General features: G+C 45.1%; 1 protein-coding gene across 1 annotated transcript in view; it reads right to left on the bottom strand.

The window, feature by feature from the left end:
• The window catches only part of myo16 (myosin XVI), a 541,014-nt gene that overhangs the window by 224,111 nt on the left and 297,219 nt on the right, over window positions 1-19,684 (bottom strand). The window contains exons 17-19 of the mRNA XM_072264587.1: window positions 5,584-5,701; window positions 1,925-1,996; window positions 1,680-1,821 (exon numbers count right to left, since the gene is read on the bottom strand). Coding sequence (XP_072120688.1) covers window positions 1,680-1,821; window positions 1,925-1,996; window positions 5,584-5,701 — 332 coding nt within the window. The remainder of the gene's footprint in view (window positions 1-1,679; window positions 1,822-1,924; window positions 1,997-5,583; window positions 5,702-19,684) is intronic.

Below are 19,684 nucleotides of genomic sequence, written 5' to 3'. Positions count from 1 at the left end.
GAGGGTACAGAGAAGATTCACTAGAATGATTCCGGGAATGAGAGGGTTAACTTTTGAGGAACATTTGTCTGCTCTTGGATTGTATTCCTTGGAGTTTAAAAGAATGGGGGGGGACTCATAGAAACATTTCGAGTGTTGAAAGGCATGGATAGAGTGGATGTGACAAAGTTGTTTCCCATGATGGGGGAGTCTAGTACGAGAGGGCATGACTTAAGGATTGAAGGGCGCCCATTCAGAACAGAGATGCGAAGGAATATTTTTAGCCAGAAGGTGGTGAATCTATGGAATTTGTTACCACGGGCAGCAGTGGAGGCCAAGTCATTGGGTGTATTTAAGGCAGAGATTGATAGGTATCTGAGTAGCCAGGGCATCAAAGGTTATGGTGAGAAGGTGGGGGAGTGGGACTAAATGGGAGAATGGATCAGCTCATGATAAAATGGCAGAGCAGACTCGATGCGCCAAATGGCCGACTTCTGCTCCTTTGTCTTATGGTCTTATTTCAAGGGGAATAGAATATAAAAGCATGGAAATAATGCTGATACTTTATAACACACTAGTCAGGCTCCACTTGGAGCATTGTCAACAGTTTTGGGCCCCGTATTACAGAAAGGCTGTGATATCATCAGAGAGAGTCCAGAGGAGGTTCAGGAGGATGATTCCAGGAATGAAGGGGTTAATATATGAGGAGCGTTTGGCATCTTTGGGTTTGTACTCACTGGAATTTAGAAGAATGAGCAAGGAGAAGGGGGGGATGTCTTTGAAACTTACTGAATGTTGGAAGGACTAGATACAGAAGATGTGGAGAGGATGTTTCCTGTAGTGGGAGTATCCAGAATTAGAGGGCACAGCCTCAAAATTGAGGGGCAACCTTTTAGAACAGAGGTATGGAGGAGTTTCTTTTATCCAGAGAGTGGTGAATCTGTGGAATGATCTACTACAGACTGCAGTGGAGGCCAAGTCTATGGGTATATTTAAATCGTAAGTTGATTGTTTCCTGATCGGTCAGGGCATCAAAGGATATGGCGAGAAGGCAGGGCATCAAAGGATATGGCGAGAAGGCAGGTGTATGGGGTTGACTGGGATCCAAGATCAGCTGTGATGGAATGGTGGAGCAGATGCAGTGTGCGGAATAGCCTAATTCTGCTCTGATGCGTTATGGTCTTATAATTTGTTAAACAGCACTAAAAAGGTGTTGTTTGGGTGACATACTGTAAATATTTGCATTAATTAATTGGTCTTATCAGAACATAACCTCTGATCCCTCTCTCTAATGTGGTCTACATGTGGTTTTAATTTCATGGTACATAGTGCTGCTCCTTCCTCAGAGTAGCAACATTTGGAGGGAAGTTGATGTCATATCACTGTGGTGTATATGGATTACAAACATATATATTGTTATGACCTTTTTGTCAGTTTAGTATTATCCCAACAATCATGGCCTTGTCTTGATGAAACCACCTTTAAATATAAATGAATAATTCTATATCCTGCTGCTTGGCAGAGTGAAGAAGGGTTCATTGCAACAGTATAGCTTCCAACTTACAAGATAGAACTATAAGAATATGCTGGTTTCATCAAATATTTTGCTTCTTAGATGGAATAAAAAACTAGATTTTGGCTTAAAATGTATCAAATATATCAGCTGGCATAAAAATGTGACTCAGAGACAACAGGGTTACCTTGTTGTGTCATTGTGACTCTGGAGGTAGTAATTAATGTGGTCCACCAAGAAACAGAAGAGATGACCATAAAGTGACTTTGCCAGAAGGTCCCGGTAAAAATTTGCTACATCCACTGTATGCCTCCTGAAAACCACATCTCCTTGAATAGGGTAAAGGAAAAAAATAGTAAAATTATGAGGTTCCTTTTCAAATGTATAAAGTAAACAATAAAATAATAAATACATATACCTTTATCAATTTACCTTTAAGTTGGTGAATATCAGATGTTAAAGCTGAATTGAGATCATCTGGAGAGACTTGCAGAATACCAGCCACTGAAAAATAGCATATAAAAACAGTAAATAAATATTTACTGGCTCAGATAAGAGCGTTTCATGGAAGGACAGATAAATATTAAATTTAATATTAAAATGTGCTCATAGCCAATACTATTTCCACTCAGGTTACGATACTGTCAAGTATTTTCACACAATAAAAATTGTTTTATAATATTTCGTGAAGAGCTAATGAAATGCAGTTGTTAACATGAACATTGTTAATTATTGCACAAAAGGAAGTGATAAAACAAAATTCTCTTTCTTAAATAGATGTGGAAAGTTAATTACATAAAGTCAAGGCAACTAAAGATGAGATCTACTTGAAAGGTGGAAAATACTCTAGCAGATAAATGATATTTTTGGAAAAACAATTACTAATGAGAGATACACATCAAAGTTGCTGGTGAATGCAGCAGGCCAGGCAGCATCTCTGGGAAGAGGTACGGTGGACTTTTCAGGCCGAGACCCTTCGTCAGGAAGAGACCCCAGTCCTGACAAAGGGTCTCGGCCTGAAACATCGACTGTACCTCTTCCTAGAGATGCTGCCTGGCCTGCTGCATTCACGAGCAACTTTGATGTGTGTTGCTTGAATTTCCAGCATCTGCAGAATTCCTCCTGTTTGCATACTAATGAGAGATAGCCAGCATGGTGTTGTGTTGTGATTTGCAAATTGTATCCCATGAATTTAACTGAGTTTCTAGAAGAGGTAAGAACTTAATAAGTATTTTCACTGTGAAAAGTACAAGCAGGATGCCAGTAATGCTAGAGCATCAGAGGGCAGAAGTGACTGTCAGTGCTATTATTTCAGAGAAGGTGCTTGGGAAATTAAAGGTAGATAAGTCATCTGGACCAACTGGACTACAACCCAGGGTTCTGAAAGAGGTAGCTGAAGAGCTTGTGGAGGCATTAATTATGATCTTCCAAGAATCGCTAGATTCCAGAATAGTTCTGGATAACTGGAAATTGAAAATGTCCCTCCACTGTTTAAGAAGGGAGGGAGGCAGAAGAAAAGAAATTATAGGCCAGTTAGTTTGTTAGTGGTTGATAAGATGTTGGTGTCCTTTCTTAAGGATGAGGTTTCGGGGTACTTGGAGGCACATAATCAAATAGGCCAATGTCAGTATGGTTTCCTTAAGATGAAATCTTGCCTGACAAATCCATTGGAATTCTTTGGGGAAATAACAAAGGAGAGTTGTTGATGTTGTTTATTCGATTTCTGGAAGGTTTTGATGAGGTGCTGCACGTGAGGTTACTGAACCAGATAAGAGTCCATGGTATTACAGGAAAAATACTAGCATGGATAGAAGATTGCCTGACTGGCACAAGACAAAGAGTGGGAATAAAGAGGGTCTTTTCTGTTTGGCTGCTGGTGACTAGTGGTATTGTGCAGGAATCAGTGTTGGGACTGCTTCTTTTCATGTTATACTGTATGTCAATGAGGAGAATAGCAAAGAAGTGGCAGATTAAATATCGTGTAGGGAAATGTATGATCCTGCACTTTGGAAGAAGGAATAAAGGTGTAGACTATTTTCTGAACAAAGAGAAATTCAAAAATCAGAGGTGCAGAGAGACTTGGGAGTTCTTGTGCAGGATTCCCTAAAGGTTAATTTGCAGGTTGAGTCAGTGGTAAGGAAGGCAAATGCAATGTTAGCATACTTTGTGAGCAGGCTAGAGTATAAAAGCATGAATGTTATCCTGAGCTTTTTAAAGCATTGTTCAGACAGTACTTGGAGTATTGTGAGCAGTTTTGGGGCTCTTATCTATGAGATGTACTGGCATTACCGTGTGCTTAGCGAAGTTTCACCAGAATGATTCCAGGAATGAAAGGGTTATTGTATGAAGAGCATTAGATGGTTCTGGGCCTATATTCGCTGGAGTTTAGAAGAATGAAACCTATTAAATGATGAAAGGCCTAGATAGAGTGGATGTGAAGAAAATGTTTCCTATAGTGTGAGCGTCTCGGATCAGAGGGCACAGCTTCAGAATTGAGGGACGCCCATTTAGAACAGAGATAAGGATGAATTTATTCAGCCAGATTGTAGTGAATCTGTGGAATTCATTGCCACTGATAGCTGAGGAGGCCAAGTCACTGGATATATTTAATGTGGTTGTTAATCGTTCCTTGATTAGTCATGGTGTCAAAGGTTATGGGAGGAAGCAGGAGAATGGGGTTGAGAGGGATAATAAATCAGCCGTGATAGAATGGCAGAGCAGACTCAATGGGCCAAATGGCCTAATTCTGCTCATATTTCTTATGGTCTAATGGTCTTATAGATATTTAAGAAGATTGTTGAGGACAGGCAGGAAGACTTTGATGATGCCCTGCATGGTAGGCTGGTCCAGAAGTTTGGATCACATGGGATTCAGTGTGAGATAGCAACCTGGATACAGAAAATGGTAGAATGAGTCACAGAATGGTCATGGGGACTTGTTTTTTTCAGATTTTTAAAATAAGATGGAAGAGCTTGATTTATAAAGTGAGATTGGATAGGCTGGGATGATTTTCTCTGGAACTAAGGATGCTGAGGAGTGACCTTGTGGAGGTTTATAAAATTACAAGGGTTAAGATGGCTTGTCATACAGGCTAAGGCAGTCTAAAATGACGGAGTATAAGATTTGAAGGGAGCATGAGCTTTCAGAGGAAGTGGAAGCGGCAGGAAGAATTACGATGTTTAAAGAGGCAGATTCATGGACAGGAAGGCATGAGAGGGATGTGTACCAAATGCAGGCAGATTGGACTAGCACAGGAAGGCTCCTTAGTTGTCATGGATGAGTTAGAGCAAGGCCAATTTCTGTGCTGTATAACTCAATAAATCCTCCTTATTATGGGGAATCCAGCTCTAGATGCCACAACCTGGCAAGTCAAGGGTGACTTCTCTCTATCTTGAATATTGTTACCCAGCTTTTCGTGAATATAGGCTTCAAGCTTGCAGTCGACATGCATGGAAATTTGAAAATTTGTCCTGGACCACATCTAATCACAAAATATGGTGCCGTTGGGGAACAAAAAAACTGGAGGTAAACCAACCGTAAATCCTGTTAACCCTTTAGAGATGCTGCTTGATCTACTAAATTAAGTCATAGACTCAGAGAATGGAGGGAGGCCTTTTGGCCTATTGACTTGAGCCATCCTTCAATCACCCATACTTTCCAACTAACCCTCCCCTAACCCATTTTATTTTGTCATATTCCACCACTTACATACATACAAGGGACAATTTGCAGAGCTCAATTAACGCAGATACTTTTTTTTTAGTTTAGTTCAGTTCAATTTCTCGTTTTTATTACAGGTTTCTAATATTCACAGTCACTCACTCTATTTGCTGTTTTGATGTGTTTGAATGTAAGTTATAGCTGCAAATGACAGAGAATTTAAAAGACTAGTCAGAAATCAGGTAGAACAGAACAGAAAACCCATGCCCCAGCCAACCTGCCCTTTCTCTCTGGTTCCCTAACAGAAAGAAACATTGATACCAAGTATTAAGTATAGCATTGGTTTCTATTGTTAGTTTGTTTTCAATACTCTCCTGGACTGGGACTCTATAGACTGTAACTGCCAGCATTTTCAATTCTCGGACACTGACCTTGTTCTAGTAACTGTACGTTTGACACATATGCTGTGTCAGTATCTGTAAGAGCCAAAAACTGGATATCTCCAAGTAGCAGGATTGCAGACAGAAGCAGGAACAGGCTGTCAACTTCCTAAATCAGAAAAAGAAAACAAATAATAACATTTGAAATATAACATAATACAATACAATAATTTACATTTTTATCATTTCTAGATACAAAACATCAACAGCTGCTACAATCAAATGAATTTAAAAACTTGTGCTTTCTTAATTTGATCTGAATTTTTCAAAATGTGTCACTGATTGATAAATTATAAATCATAAATTTGTCACTTTTTTTGTTTGTGAACGTTAGCATTTTATAATGTGTTTTCTTGTTTTGGTTATAGTCTTAAAATATGGCCAGAGAAAATTAGTTATTGTTTAACTTCTACTGGTCTGACACTTTTTTTTATTGATTTACAAGTTGAAGACATTACTGGTAAGATCAGCATTTATGACCCAAACATAATTACCCTAGACAAGGCGATAGTGAACCACTTACCTCAGCAAGGTTTACACTTGAACAATAAATTTGGGGAGTGACATCCTGTAATTGGACCCAGTAGTCATGAGGAAATGATGTGTAACTTGAAGGGAAACTGCAGGTGGAAGATTACACGTCTTTCTACTCCCCACACAGACGCTTCGTGATAAGTTGCATTTTTCAGTTCAACTGAAGTTTAATTGTCATTCAACCATATGTGGATACTCAGAAATACATCCAGATGAAACAATGTTACTATGCATTACGAACAGGCACACACAAGAACACAATTATGGAATAAAAGAGTCCCAATGTCTCTCCACCCTGTGACACCACAGCTTGATGCCCAGTCCCAGCACATACAAGTCAACAAACCCATATTGAATATCAGTAAGCTACAACAACACAGAACATGTGTGTATACATATAGTTCAGACACCCCAGACCACTGACATCATCTGATGACCCGCCCAACTCCCACTAAGTGACACAATGGCTTTGAGGCCCAGCCCTCGCATATACAAGCACACATAGAATATCTGTAAAAATACGATGTAAAAAGTACATGTATATAGTTTAGATCTCCCAACCCACCGAGGCCATCTCTCAACCGGTCCCAACACCCACCCCGATGCCCGATGCCCACTAGGCAATACCATGACTTAAGAGGCCCAGTCCTTGCATGTACAAGCACATATAGAATATTAGTAAAAACACAACCAGACAAATATATATGTATATAGTCCAGACTCCTCAGTCTATTCTACATCTTCAGTCTGCACTATGTCGACCCGGTACAGCGTACTGACTCAGACACCTCTCCCTCGGTGGCTAAAAAGCAGCTTGAGGCCCGAGTCCATTGAGTGCCACCAAAAGAAATCCGCAGTCGACCATTACAGAGCTTGTCTTCTGCTGAGCAAAACCCGGGGGGACAGCGTTCCCTCTGTTCTGGACGCCACGCCAAACCGCCCCTATGAATCACAATGGCTTTGTCTTCTCACTCCGGCAGCTGCAAACAGGCGGCACCATGGCTTCAGACTTAGACCTCGCTACAACTGAGGCCAGGGAGCTCCCCCACCATCTACCCCTACTCTCAGCCAATGAATCAGTGAATTAAACTTGTGGCATACCAGATTAAAAATGTCCAAAGGGATCTTGCGATGAAAGAAAAGCGACCATGATGGGCACATGCTATTTGACGGTGAGCGTCCATCGACTCAAGCAGCAGCTCATTGTGTGGCTCCTTCATTATCTCAGCCAGCAAGCAACTCACTGATGGTGTAGACCTGCAGTCCTTCAAGTTGTTAATTTATAGCAGGAGCTTGCAATCATTAGGAGTACACTTAAGCAGAACGGTAGCACCTTTTGTTGACTCTGTAGAAGCTGCTGCCACAAGTTGTGCAGCCATTGTGGTAAACCATTTATATATATGTTCTAACTGGATTACCTGCCTGGAAACGCCCCTCTGCTGACTGCCTCTGTGGTTCCTCCCACAGACCCCTGAATAAAGGTGATTTTGCCATTTCTCCTCCTCCTTAGTCCAGGGGCAGACACTCAGCATGCTGGAGGTCACATTTTACTGCGCATAAAAGCCTTTCAGTATTTACTCTACTTCCAGTCTTTTGGAGTTATTGATGGTGCATCAATTTTATTCGCAGTAATTTTAAAGCACGGAATGCACTCTGAGACCTGACAAGTTAGACCTCAGCCCGCAAACACCTGAAGCTGGAAACCATAGAACCATAGAAACTACAGCACAGAAACAGGCCCTTTGGCCCTTCTTGGCTGTGCCGAACCATTTTCTGCCTAGACCCACTGACCTGCACACGGACCATATCCCTCCATACACCTCCCATCCATGTATCTGTCCAATTTATTCTTAAATGTTAAAAAAGAACCCGCATTTACCACCTCATCTGGCAGCTCATTCCATACTCCCACCACTCTCTGTGTGAAGAAGCCCCCCATAATGTTCCCTTTAAACTTTTCCCCCCTCACCCTTAACCCATGTCCTCTGGTTTTTTTCTCCCCTTGCCTCAGTGGAAAAAGCCTGCTTGCATTCACTCTATCTATACCCATCATAATTTTATATGCCTCTATCAAATCTCCCCTCATTCTTCTACGCTCCAGGGAATAAAGTCCTAACCTATTCAACCTTTCTCTGTAACTGAGTTTCTCAAGTCCCGGCAACATCCTTGTAAACCTTCTCTGCACTCTTTCAACCTTATTTATATCCTTCCTGTAATTTGGTGACCAAAACTGAACACAATACTCCAGATTCGGCTTCACCAATGCCTTATTGTCAAAGATTGGAGCTGTAGTAGACAGTGAGGAAGGTTTTCAGAGCCTGCAGAGGGACTTGGACCAGCTGGAAAAATGGGCTGAAAAATGGCAGATGGAGTTTAATACTGACAAGTGTGAGGTATTGCACGTTGGAAGGACAAACCAATGTAGAACATACAGGGTTAATGTGCAGTCTTGGTCCCCTAATCTGAGGAAAGACATCCTTGCCATAGAGGGAGTACAGAGAAGGTTCACCAGATTGATTCCTGGGATGGCAGGACTTTCATATGAAGAAAGACTGGATGAACTGGGCTTGTACTCGTTGGAATTTAGAAGATTGAGGGGGGATCTAATTGAAACGTATAAGATCCTAAGGGGATTGGACAGGCTAGATGCAGGAAGATTGTTCCCGATGTTGGGGAAGTCCAGAACGAGGGGTCACAGTTTGAGGATAGAGGGGAAGCCTTTTAGGACCGAGATTAGGAAAAACTTCTTCACACAGAGAGTGGTGAATCTGTGGAATTCTCTGCCACAGGAAACAGTTGAGGCCAGTTCATTGGCTATATTTAAGAGGGAGTTAGATATGGCCCTTGTGGCTACGGGGGTCAGGGGTTACGGAGGGAAGGCTGGGGCGGTGTTCTGAGTTGGATGATCAGCCATGATCATAATAAATGGTGGTGCAGGCTCGAAGGGCCGAATGGCCTACTCCTGCACCTATTTTCTATGTTTCTATGTTTCTATGTTTATACAACCTCATCATAACATTTCAGCTCTTATACTCAATACTACGATTAATAAAGGCCAATGTACCAAAAGCTCTCTTTACGACCCTATCTTCCTGTGGCGACACTTTTAGGGAATTTTGTATCTGTATTCCCAGATCCCTCTGTTCCACTGCACTCCTCAGTGCCTTACCATTAACCTTGTATGTTCTACGTTGGTTTGTCCTTCCAATGTGCAATACCTCACACTTGTCAGTATTAAACTCCATCTGCCATTTTTCAGCCCATTTTTCCAGCTGGTCCAAGTCCCTCTGCAGGCTCTGAAAACCTTACTCACTGTCTACTACAGCTCCAATCTTTGTATCATCAGCAAACTTGCTGATCCAATTTACCACATTATCATCCAGATCATTGATATAGATGACAAATAACAATGGACCCAGCACTGATCCCTGTGGCACACCACTAGTCACAGGCCTCCACTCAGAGAAGCAATTTTCTACCACCACTCTCTGGCTTCTTCCATCGAGCCAATGTCTAATCCAATTTACCACCTCTCCATGTATACCAAGCGACTGAATTTTCCTAACTAACCTCCCATGCGGGACCTTGTCAAAGGCCTTACTGAAGTCCATGTAGACAATATCCACTGCCTTCCCTTCATCCACTTTCCTGGTAACCTCCTCGAAAAACTCCAACAGATTGGTCAAACATGACCTACCACGCACAAAGCCATGTTGACTCTCCCTAATAAGCCCCTGTCTATCCAAATGCTTGTAGATTCTGTCTCTTAGTACTTCCTCCAATAACTTACCTACTACTGACGTTAAACTCACCGGCCTATAATTTCCCGGATTACTTTTCGATCCTTTTTTAAACAACGGAACAACATGAGCCACTCTCCAATCCTCCGGCACTTCACCCGTAGACAGCGACATTTTAAATATTTCTGCCAGGGACCCCGCAATTTCAACACTAGTCTCCTTCAAGGTCCGAGGGAACACCCTGTCAGGTCCCGTGGATTTATCCACTTTAATTTTCCTCAAGACAGCAAGGACCTCCTCCTTTTCAATCTGTACAGTTGCCATGGTCTCACTACTTGATTCCCTCAATTCCATAGATTTCATGCCAGCTTCCTTAGTAAATACAGACGCAAAAAACCTATTTAAGATCTCCCCCATTTCCTTTGGTTCCGCACAAAGCCGACCACTCTGATCTTCAAGAGGACCAATTTTATCCCTTACAATCCTTTTGCTCTTAATATACTTGTAAAAGCTCTTTGGATTATCCTTCACGTTGACTGCCAAGGCAACCTCATGTCTTCTTTTTGCCCTCCTGATTTCTTTCTTAAGTATATTCTTGCACTCCTTATACTCCTCAAGCACCTGATTTACCCCCTGTTTCCTATACATTTCATACAACTCCCTCTTCTTCTTTATCAGAGTTGCATTATCCCTTGAGAAACTAGGTTCCTTATTCCTATTCAATTTGCCTTTAATCCTGACAGGAACATACAAACTCTGCACTCTCAAAATTTCCCGTTTGAAGGCTTCCCACCTACCAATCACATCTTTGACAGAGAACAACCTGTCCCAATCCACACTTTTTAGATCCTTTCTCATTTCTTTAAATTTGGCCTTCTTCCAGTTCAGAACCTCAACCCTAGGACCAGATCTATCCTTGTCCATGATCAAATTGAAACTAATGGCGTTATGATCACTGGAACCAAAGTGCTCCCCTACACAGACTTCCGTCACTTGTCCTAACTCGTTTCCTAACAGGAGATCCAATATTGCATCCCCTCTAGTTGGTCCCTCTATATACTGATTTAGAAAACTTTCCTGAACACATTTTACAAACTCTAAACCATCTAGACCCCTAACAGTATGAGAGTCCCAATCAATGTATGGAAAATTAAAATCCCCTACCACCACAACTTCATGTTTCCTGCAGTTGTCTGCTATCTCTCTGCAGATTTGCTCTTCCAAGTCTCGTTGACTATTGGGTGGTGTGTAATACAATCCCACTAATGTGGCCATACCTTTCCTGTTTCTCAGCTCCACCCATAAGGACTCAGTAGACAAGCCCTCTAACCTGCCCTGCCTGAGCACTGCTGTAATATTTTCCCTAACAAGCAATGCTACTCCCCCACCTTTCATTCCTCTGCCTCGATCACATCTGAAACATCGGAACCCTGGAATATTAAGCTGCCAGTCCTGCCCCTCCTGTAGCCAAGTTTCACTAATTGCTACAACATCATAATTCCATGTGTCAATCCACGCCCTCAACTCATCTGCCTTCCCCGCAATACTCCTAGCATTGAAATATATACTCCTCAGAAGATTTTTACCACCACTCACAACCTTTCTATCAGCGGACTCCGGCTGACTTGCTTTGAATCATACCTAGAGATGATTGAAGCAACCAACTCCACAGCGAAGCGCAGAGTTCTACTCTCCAGGGTCAGTCCACAGGTCTACTCGATGATTAGAGAGAGCTGAGCTACGACGGCGTGATGAAGGCACTCAAAGGACAATACTTGCGGTCGGTAAACACCGTCTATGCGCAGCATTGCTTAGCGACTTGGCACCAGCGGCCTGGGGAATCAAGTGCTGAGTTTGTCTGGGCACTACAGACGCTCGTGTGGGCCTGCAATTGCCAGGGGCTGACAGCAGGACAGTATGCAGAGCTCCTAGTGAGAGACGCCTTCATCACGGGGACCAGGTCAGTGTATGTGCACCAGCGGCTGTTGGAAAAAGCTGATCTCACCTTAAGTTCAGCGATCAAGATGGCTGACACTGGAGGCCACTCTGCACAACTCTGAGGCTCTCCAGCCGCGCGATCCCCCGATGGCCTATTGGGCGCCGCAGACCCCGCAACCCACCGGTGAATCGGTCTTGGCTGTTGCCAGTCGAGAGTCCGCGAAGTGCTACTTCTGCAGACTCGAGAAGCACCCCCCGAAAACGCTGCCCGACCTGAGGAGCTACCTACTCCAGCTGCGGAAAGAAGGGCCATTTCGCCATGGTCTGTAAGTCCAAACCATGAGTGGGATCAAGCAGCGCCGTGTGCGAGACATGGCGGTCGCCATCTTCCCTGCACGCCGCCACCACGTGCGAGACATGGAGGCGGCCATCTTGGTCGGTGCCACCTCCCACCGCCTACGACCAAAGGGTGCTCACGGGGCACCCCACCGTGCCGGACCAAGACGGCGACTCAACCCTGGCCTCCATGACCCTCGACCAAATGCTCCCCACCAGCTCACAAGGTCAATGACGGACATCCTGGTGGAGGGGCACAGGACAAGCTGCCTGTTTGACACAGGCAGCATGGAGAGTTTTATCCACCTGGACACGGTGCAGCATTGCGGACGCGCAATACGGCTGGTAAATCAGAGGGTCGCCATGGCTTCCGAGTCGCACACAACAGACATCCGGGGGGGGATTGTGTAGCGACGCTAGTGGTGCAGGGCACAGAATATCGAGACTTTACGTTACTGGTCATGCCTCAACTGTGTGCCCCTGTGCTATTGGGGCTCGACTTCTAGAGCCACCTGAAAAGCGTGACAATGGAGTATGATGGGCCCCTCCCACCAATCACTGTCGTAAATCCCCAGTTTTGTAGGAATACATCACATACCCCGCTATTGACAACACACGCACCCCGACCCGCACATCCCACCCAACACCACGCCAACTGCCGCACTACCGACACCACTTGCGGCCTCTCCACCCTCAGGATCCCTCCCCCACTGCTGTTCGCCAACCTGACCCCCGACTGTAAACCTGTGACAACTAAAAGCAGGAGGAACAGCGCGGGGGACAGAACCTTCATTAAGTCGGAGGTGCAGCGGCTGTTCAGGGAGGGGGTCATTGAGGCAAGCACAAGTCCTTGGAGGGCGCAGGTGGTCGTTGTTCGGAACGGGAAGAAAAATAGGATGGTTGTGGACTATAGCCAGACCATCAATAGGTTCACGCAGCTTGACGCGTACCCTCTACCCCGCATCGCGGATATGGTCAATCAGATAGCACAGTACAAGGAGTACTCGACCATAGACCTAAAATCCTCTTACCATCAGCTCCCCATCCGCCGGGAGGACCGCTCTTACACTGCCTTCGAGGCGGACAGCAGGCTTTATCAATTCCTGCGCGTCCCCTTCGGTGTCACGAATGGTGTATCTGTCTTCCAGAGGGCAATGGACCGGATGGTGGACCAGTGCCAACTGAAGGCCACGTTCCCATATCTGGAAAACATCACCATCTGCTGTCACGACCATCAGGCACGACAACAACCTCCAAAAATTTCTCCAAGCGGCCAAAGCTTTCAATCTCACCTATAACAAGGACAAGTGTGCATTCGGGACCACCCGACTTGCTACCCTTGGGTGTGTCATGGAGAATGGAGTCATTGGCCCTGACCCCGAACGTATGCACCCCCTGTTGGAACTCCCTCTTCCCAACACCCTCAGAGCCCTCAAAAGGTGCCTGGGCTTCTTTTCATATTACGCCCAATGGGTCTCTAACTACGCAGACAAGGCCTGTCCCCTGGTCAAGTCCACCACATTCCCCCTCTCTGCCGAGGCCCACGCGGCCTTCAACTGCATAAAAGGGGACATTGCCAAAGCAGCAATACATGCGGTGGATGAGGCCATTCCCTTCCAAGTAGAGAGTGACGCCTCTGACTTTGCGCTGGCTGCTACCCTCAACCAGGCAGGAAGACCAGTGGCGTTCTTCTCCCGCACCCTTCAAGGCCCTGAAATTCGGCACTCAGCCGTGGAGAAAGATGCCCAGGCTATAGTGGAAGCTATTAGGCATTGGAGGCACTATCTCACCGGCAAAAAATTCACCCTGCACTTGACCAGCGCTCAGTCGCATTCATTTTTAGTGACCAACAGCAGGGCAAAATCAAAAGTGATAAAATACTGAGGTGAAGAATTGAACTCTCCACCTACAACTATGACATCATGTACAGGCCTGGGAAGCTCAATGAACCCTCCGATGCCCTATCCCGGGGAACGTGCGCCAGCACGTGATCGACCAGCTATACGCCCTACATGTAGATCTTTGCCACCCGGGGGTCACCTGGCTTTTCCACTTCGTGAAAGCCCGGAACCTGCCTTACTCCCTTGAGGAGATCAGGATGATGACCAGGGACTGCCAAGTCTGCGCAGAGTGCAAACCGCACTTCTACCGACCCGAAAAGGCACAACTCATCAAGGTCATCCACCCCTTTGAGCGACTGAGTGTTGACTTTAAGGGCCCCCTTCCCGCCACCGACCGCAATGTGTACTTTCTTAACGTTATCAACGAGTACTCGCGGTTCCCCTTCGCCATCCCCTGCCCCAACACCACTACTACGTCAGTTATAAAAGCCCTGCGCAAGCTCTTCACTCTGTTCGGATACCCATGCTATATCCACAGTGACAGAGGGTCCTCGTTTATGAGTGACGAGCTGCGCCAATATCTACTGGATAGGGGAATTGCAACTAGTAGGACCACGAGCTATAATCCCCGGGGGAATGGACAGGTGGAGAAGAAGAATGCCACGGTGTGGAAGGCCACACTCTTAGCCCTCAGGTCAAAGGGACTGCTGGTCTCCCGCTGGCAGGAGGTCCTTCCCAAGGCACTCCACTCCATCCGCTCCCTGTTATGCACTGCCACCAATGCCACCCCTCATGAGCGACTCTTTTGTTTTCCCAGAAAGTTGACCACTGGGACCACCCTACCAACTTGGCTGATGTCCCCGGGGCCAGTGCTGCTCCAGAAACATGCGAGGAGCAATAAATACTCCCCGATGGTTGAGAGGGTTCACTTACTTCATGCAAATTCCCAGTATGCCTATGTGGTTTTACCTGATGGGCGGAAGGACACAGTCTCCGTCCGTTACCTGGCGTCCGCAGCAGCACCGGGCCCCTACCCTGAACACTCCATGGTGACTGTTAACCCCGTACCCACCGATATATGTGCGCACTCCAAGCCCTACAGAGACACCACATGACACTCCCATACCGGGCGCGACGTAAACGCACGAGGGATTAACAACACCTAACGTGCTGGCACCTGAAGTCAGGCCAGGGCCAGCACAACCGCCATCGCCAGTGCAATCACCACCGGTGCTACGTAGGTCACAGCGACGGACTCGACTGCCTGATAGACTTGACCTGTAAATATACTTCTTGTAAATACTGTCTGTCCCTTCACCCCGTGGGACTCTTTTAAAAAAAGGAGGGATGAATGTGGTAAACCATGTATATATGTTGTAACGGGGTTACCTGGCTGCACACGCCCCTCTGCTGACTGCCCCTGTGGCTCCTCCCACAGATCCTGAATAAAGGCGATTTCGCCATTGCTCCTCCTCCTCAGTCCAGGGGCAGACACTCAGCATGCTGGAGGTCACATTTTACTGCAAATAAAAGCCTTTCAGTATTTACTCTACTTCCAGTCTTTTGGAGTTATTGATGGTGCGTCAGCCATCTTGCCAGAAGTTTTATTCACTACTTCCTACTCTTTGTTCTTCCTAACAACACAATCTTAACTGTCACAACTTTCACTTCAGTTGCTAAGAATATTGAGCTCAACAAATGGAAAGAGGATTGTTGTGATTCTGGAGGTGATTTTGCTAATAATATTTCTGTGATTGACATATAAAAAGTATTAGAGGTTGGATTGCAGGAGGGGGTTTCACATGCTGACTCATTTAGGCACAAAATATGGGAAAGCAAGCCTTCTGGATGAAAGCCAGATTAGATGGCTGACTGGAGCTTCAAGCAACATCCTGTTAATGCAAAGGATTCAGATGCCATGTGCAGACCATGGCTACAAAAGAACTTTCGGGGAAATTCACTGGAAATACTTGACATGACGGCAAGCTCACATACAATATCTCAGAGTATCTCAAGACTGGAGATCATTTTAATCAATGTGGACTAAGGTGACAGCTCCTTCAGTCCATCGTGGTGGAGTACCTTTATAGGGTATTGTAATTGTTGGAAACGTACATCATTCACAGCCACCGACAGTGAGTTGGGGTTCACTTTAAGAGGCTGGTCTGACACGATGACTTAATTACATAAAGTACTTTTATCGTACTTTGTGTTTGGTGTTTGAGTACAATAACGGAGTTGTTATTGTTTTATTAAATATAAAACACCTCCACCATTTTTACTTGCAAAAACCTACATTGGTGACCCTGATGCTCTAGGTTGATTCCAGAGTTATTGAACATGTCGACCAACACAGTCACTTTGAAACTGCCAGAGTTTTGGGAGCAAAATGGCGTCACTTGGTTTATACAAACTGAGGCCCAATTTGTGCTTAAAGAAATCTCGGCCGACCACACCAAATATTTCTACGTAGTAGCATCAATCAGTAACTCCATGGATGAGAGAGTAGTGAGTCTACTAGAACAACAGTCCCCAACCACCAGGCTGCAGACCAGCACCGGGCCGCAAAGCATGTGCTACCGGGCTGCGAGGAAACGATATGAGTCAGCTGCACCTTTCCTCATTCCCTGTCACGCATTGTTGAACTTGAAAACAGGGTTGCCAACTGTCCTGTATTTGACGGAACATCCCGTATATTGGGTTAAATTAGTTTGTCCCATACGGGACCGCCCTTGTCCCGTATTTCCCCTGCTAAGGAAGAGCGTTCCTATTAAACCGTTTGTGCCAAAATAGCATGAAGTGAAGAAGCAATTACCATTAATTTATATGGGAGATATTTTTGAGCATTCCCAGACCCAAAAAATAACCTACCAAATCATACCAAATAACACATAAAACCTAAAATAACACTAACATATAGTAAAAGCAGGATTATATGATAAATACACAGCCTATATAAAGTAGCATTAATGTATGTACAGTATAGTCGGAATGATTAAGCCAAAACCGATTTGTGGAAAAAAATTGGCACGTACGCACATGCGCATGTCACATATACGTACGTCACACATGCACACACAGGTGCCCGCGCAAGGCTTCATGGTCATGGTAGTCTTTCTCGGGGTAAACACAAGTGTCCCGGGATTTGACTGCTACTTACTTTTGTCCCTTATTTGGGACTGAGAAAGTTGGCAACCCTAACTGTAAAAGAGATGTTGAGGTGAGTTTAGCCCTACCTGAACACCCCGCCTCCCCTGGTTGGCCAGTCCGCAAGAATATTGTCAATATTAAACTGGTCCGCAGTGCAAAAAAGGTTGGGGACCACTGTACTAGAACACCAGCCTGAACATGATAAATACCGATCACTGAAAACTCACCTTTTACAGACATTTGGACTATTGGAATCTGAGTGCGCGGAACAATTGCCCTCCATACCCGGCCTTTGGAGCTAATGGACCACGTGTTGTCTCTCTTGGGAAATCACAATCCTTGTTTTCTGTAGCAAATGTGTGATCAAGTTTGCATAGCCCTCACTAATGTGCCGATGAAGGACTATAAGTAGCTTTGCTTAAATGGCTGATAGTCTACACTCAGCCAGGCAGTGGGCCGTCATACCATCATACCTCCTTCTTTCACTGCCTCAAAGTCAGTCAGCAGGTCCCCAACTTAAGAATGCCTGCACCTGTGAAATAGACATCACCAGGCCTCTGTTTTTACTACACTCACTTTGGTAGGAATACCAGTAAGTGCTGACCACCTTGCAGTTTTGACAGTGCCAGCGCAAGAGGATGTCAGAGGTCTGTGAACACTGTTGGTTCCTGCTGCTAGGGTCATCTACTGTTCATTATGGACCCCCTTTCAGGGCGATGTTTCCTGTGTGACGCAGGTGTTCAAGTGAGTGTGCTGCCTGCATCGCCTATTAATGAGAAGGCAAAGAGCAACGAAACCTCGCTGGAGGCTGCCAACGACAGCAAAATCCAGATCTACGGGACATGACGGGTGACATGCTGTTTCAATAGACGATATTACACATGGGACTTCGTCCTGGCTAAAGTGGATAGATGTCTGCTCAGTGCAGATTTCCTGTGAGACCAAGGATTATTAGTCGATCTTAAGAATAGCTGGCTTGTGGATGTAGAACATAGAACATAGAACAGTACAGCACAGTAGAGGCCCTTTGGCCCACAATGTTGTGCTGACCCTTAAACCCTGCCTCCCGTATAACCTCCCACCTTAAATTCCTCCATATACCTGTCCAGTAGTCTCTTAAATTTCACTAGCGTTCTGCCTCCACCACTGACTCAGGCAGTGCATTCCACGCACCAACCACTCTCTGAGTGAAAAACCTTCCTCTAATATCCCCCTTGAACTTCCCACCCCTTACCTTAAAGCCATGTCCTCTTGTACTGAGCAGCGGTGCCTTGGTCAAGGACTTCGAGTCATTATTCTTCTCTCCCATTAAGTTTCCCATAATAACTCCGTCAAGCATGTGCACCACCACATGTGAGTTTATTCAACTGTTGGACAAGTTCCCTAAGGTCACCAAGCCCACATTCTCCACTACAGTCACTAAACAATGTGTCAAGCACCACATTTCTGCAGCTGGCCCACCAGTCCATGCCCATGCGCATAGACTTGACCCAAAAAGCTGGAAACTACAAAGGCTGAGTTTGCCAACATGGAAATACTTGACATTTTACATCAGTCGAATAGTTCCTGAGCTTTGCCCCTCCATAGTCTGATGGCAGTTGCTGCCTATGTGGCGATTTCCGACGGCTTAACGAGGCCACCACCCTCGATCGTTACCCAGACCCACATATCCAAGACTTTTCAGCACACTTAGCTGGAAAGTTAATTTTTTCTAAAGTTGATCTGGTTAGGGGCAACCATCAGGTGTCTGTGTGCTCAGATGACATTGCCAAAATGGCTGTGATAACTCATTTAGACCATAAGACCATAAGATAAAGGAGCAGAAGTTGGCCATTTGGCCCATCAAGTCTGCTCCACCATTTTATCATGAGCTGATCCATTCTCCCATTTAGTCCCACTCCCCCGCCTTCTCACCATAACCTTCGATGCCCTGGCTGCTCAGATACCTATCAATCTCTGCCTTAAATACACCCAATGACTTGACCTCCACTGCTGCCTGTGGCAACAAATTCCATAGATTCACCACCCTCTGGCTAAAAAAATTTCTTCGCACTTCTGTTCTGAAAGGGCGCCCTTCAATCCTTAAGTCATGCCCTCTCGTATTAGACTCCTCCATCATGGGAAACAACTTTGCCATATCCACTCTGTCCATGCCTTTCAACATTCGAAATGTTTCTATGAGGCCCCCCTTCATTCTTCTAAACTCCAAGGAGTACAGTCCAAGAGCGGTCAAACGTTCCTCATATATTAACCCTCTCATTCCCAGAATCATTCTAGTGAATCTTCTCTAAACCCTCTCCAACATCAGCACATCCTTTCTTAAATAAGGAGCTCAAAACTGCACACAATACTCCATGTGAGGTCTTACATCACATCCCTGCTCCTATACTCTATTCCTCTAGAAATGAATGCCAACATTGCATTCGCCTTCTTCATTACTGACTCAACATCACATCCCTGCTCCTATACTCTATTCCTCTAGAAATGAATGCCAACATTGCATTCGCCTTCTTCATTACTGACTCAAACTGGAGGTTAACCTTAAAGGTATCC

This window comes from Mobula birostris, chromosome 7, assembly GCF_030028105.1.
Source record: "Mobula birostris isolate sMobBir1 chromosome 7, sMobBir1.hap1, whole genome shotgun sequence".
NCBI lineage: Eukaryota > Metazoa > Chordata > Chondrichthyes > Myliobatiformes > Myliobatidae > Mobula > Mobula birostris.
The sequence above is the reverse complement of the archived record's forward strand: the minus strand, read 5'-3'. Positions and strand labels throughout refer to the sequence as shown.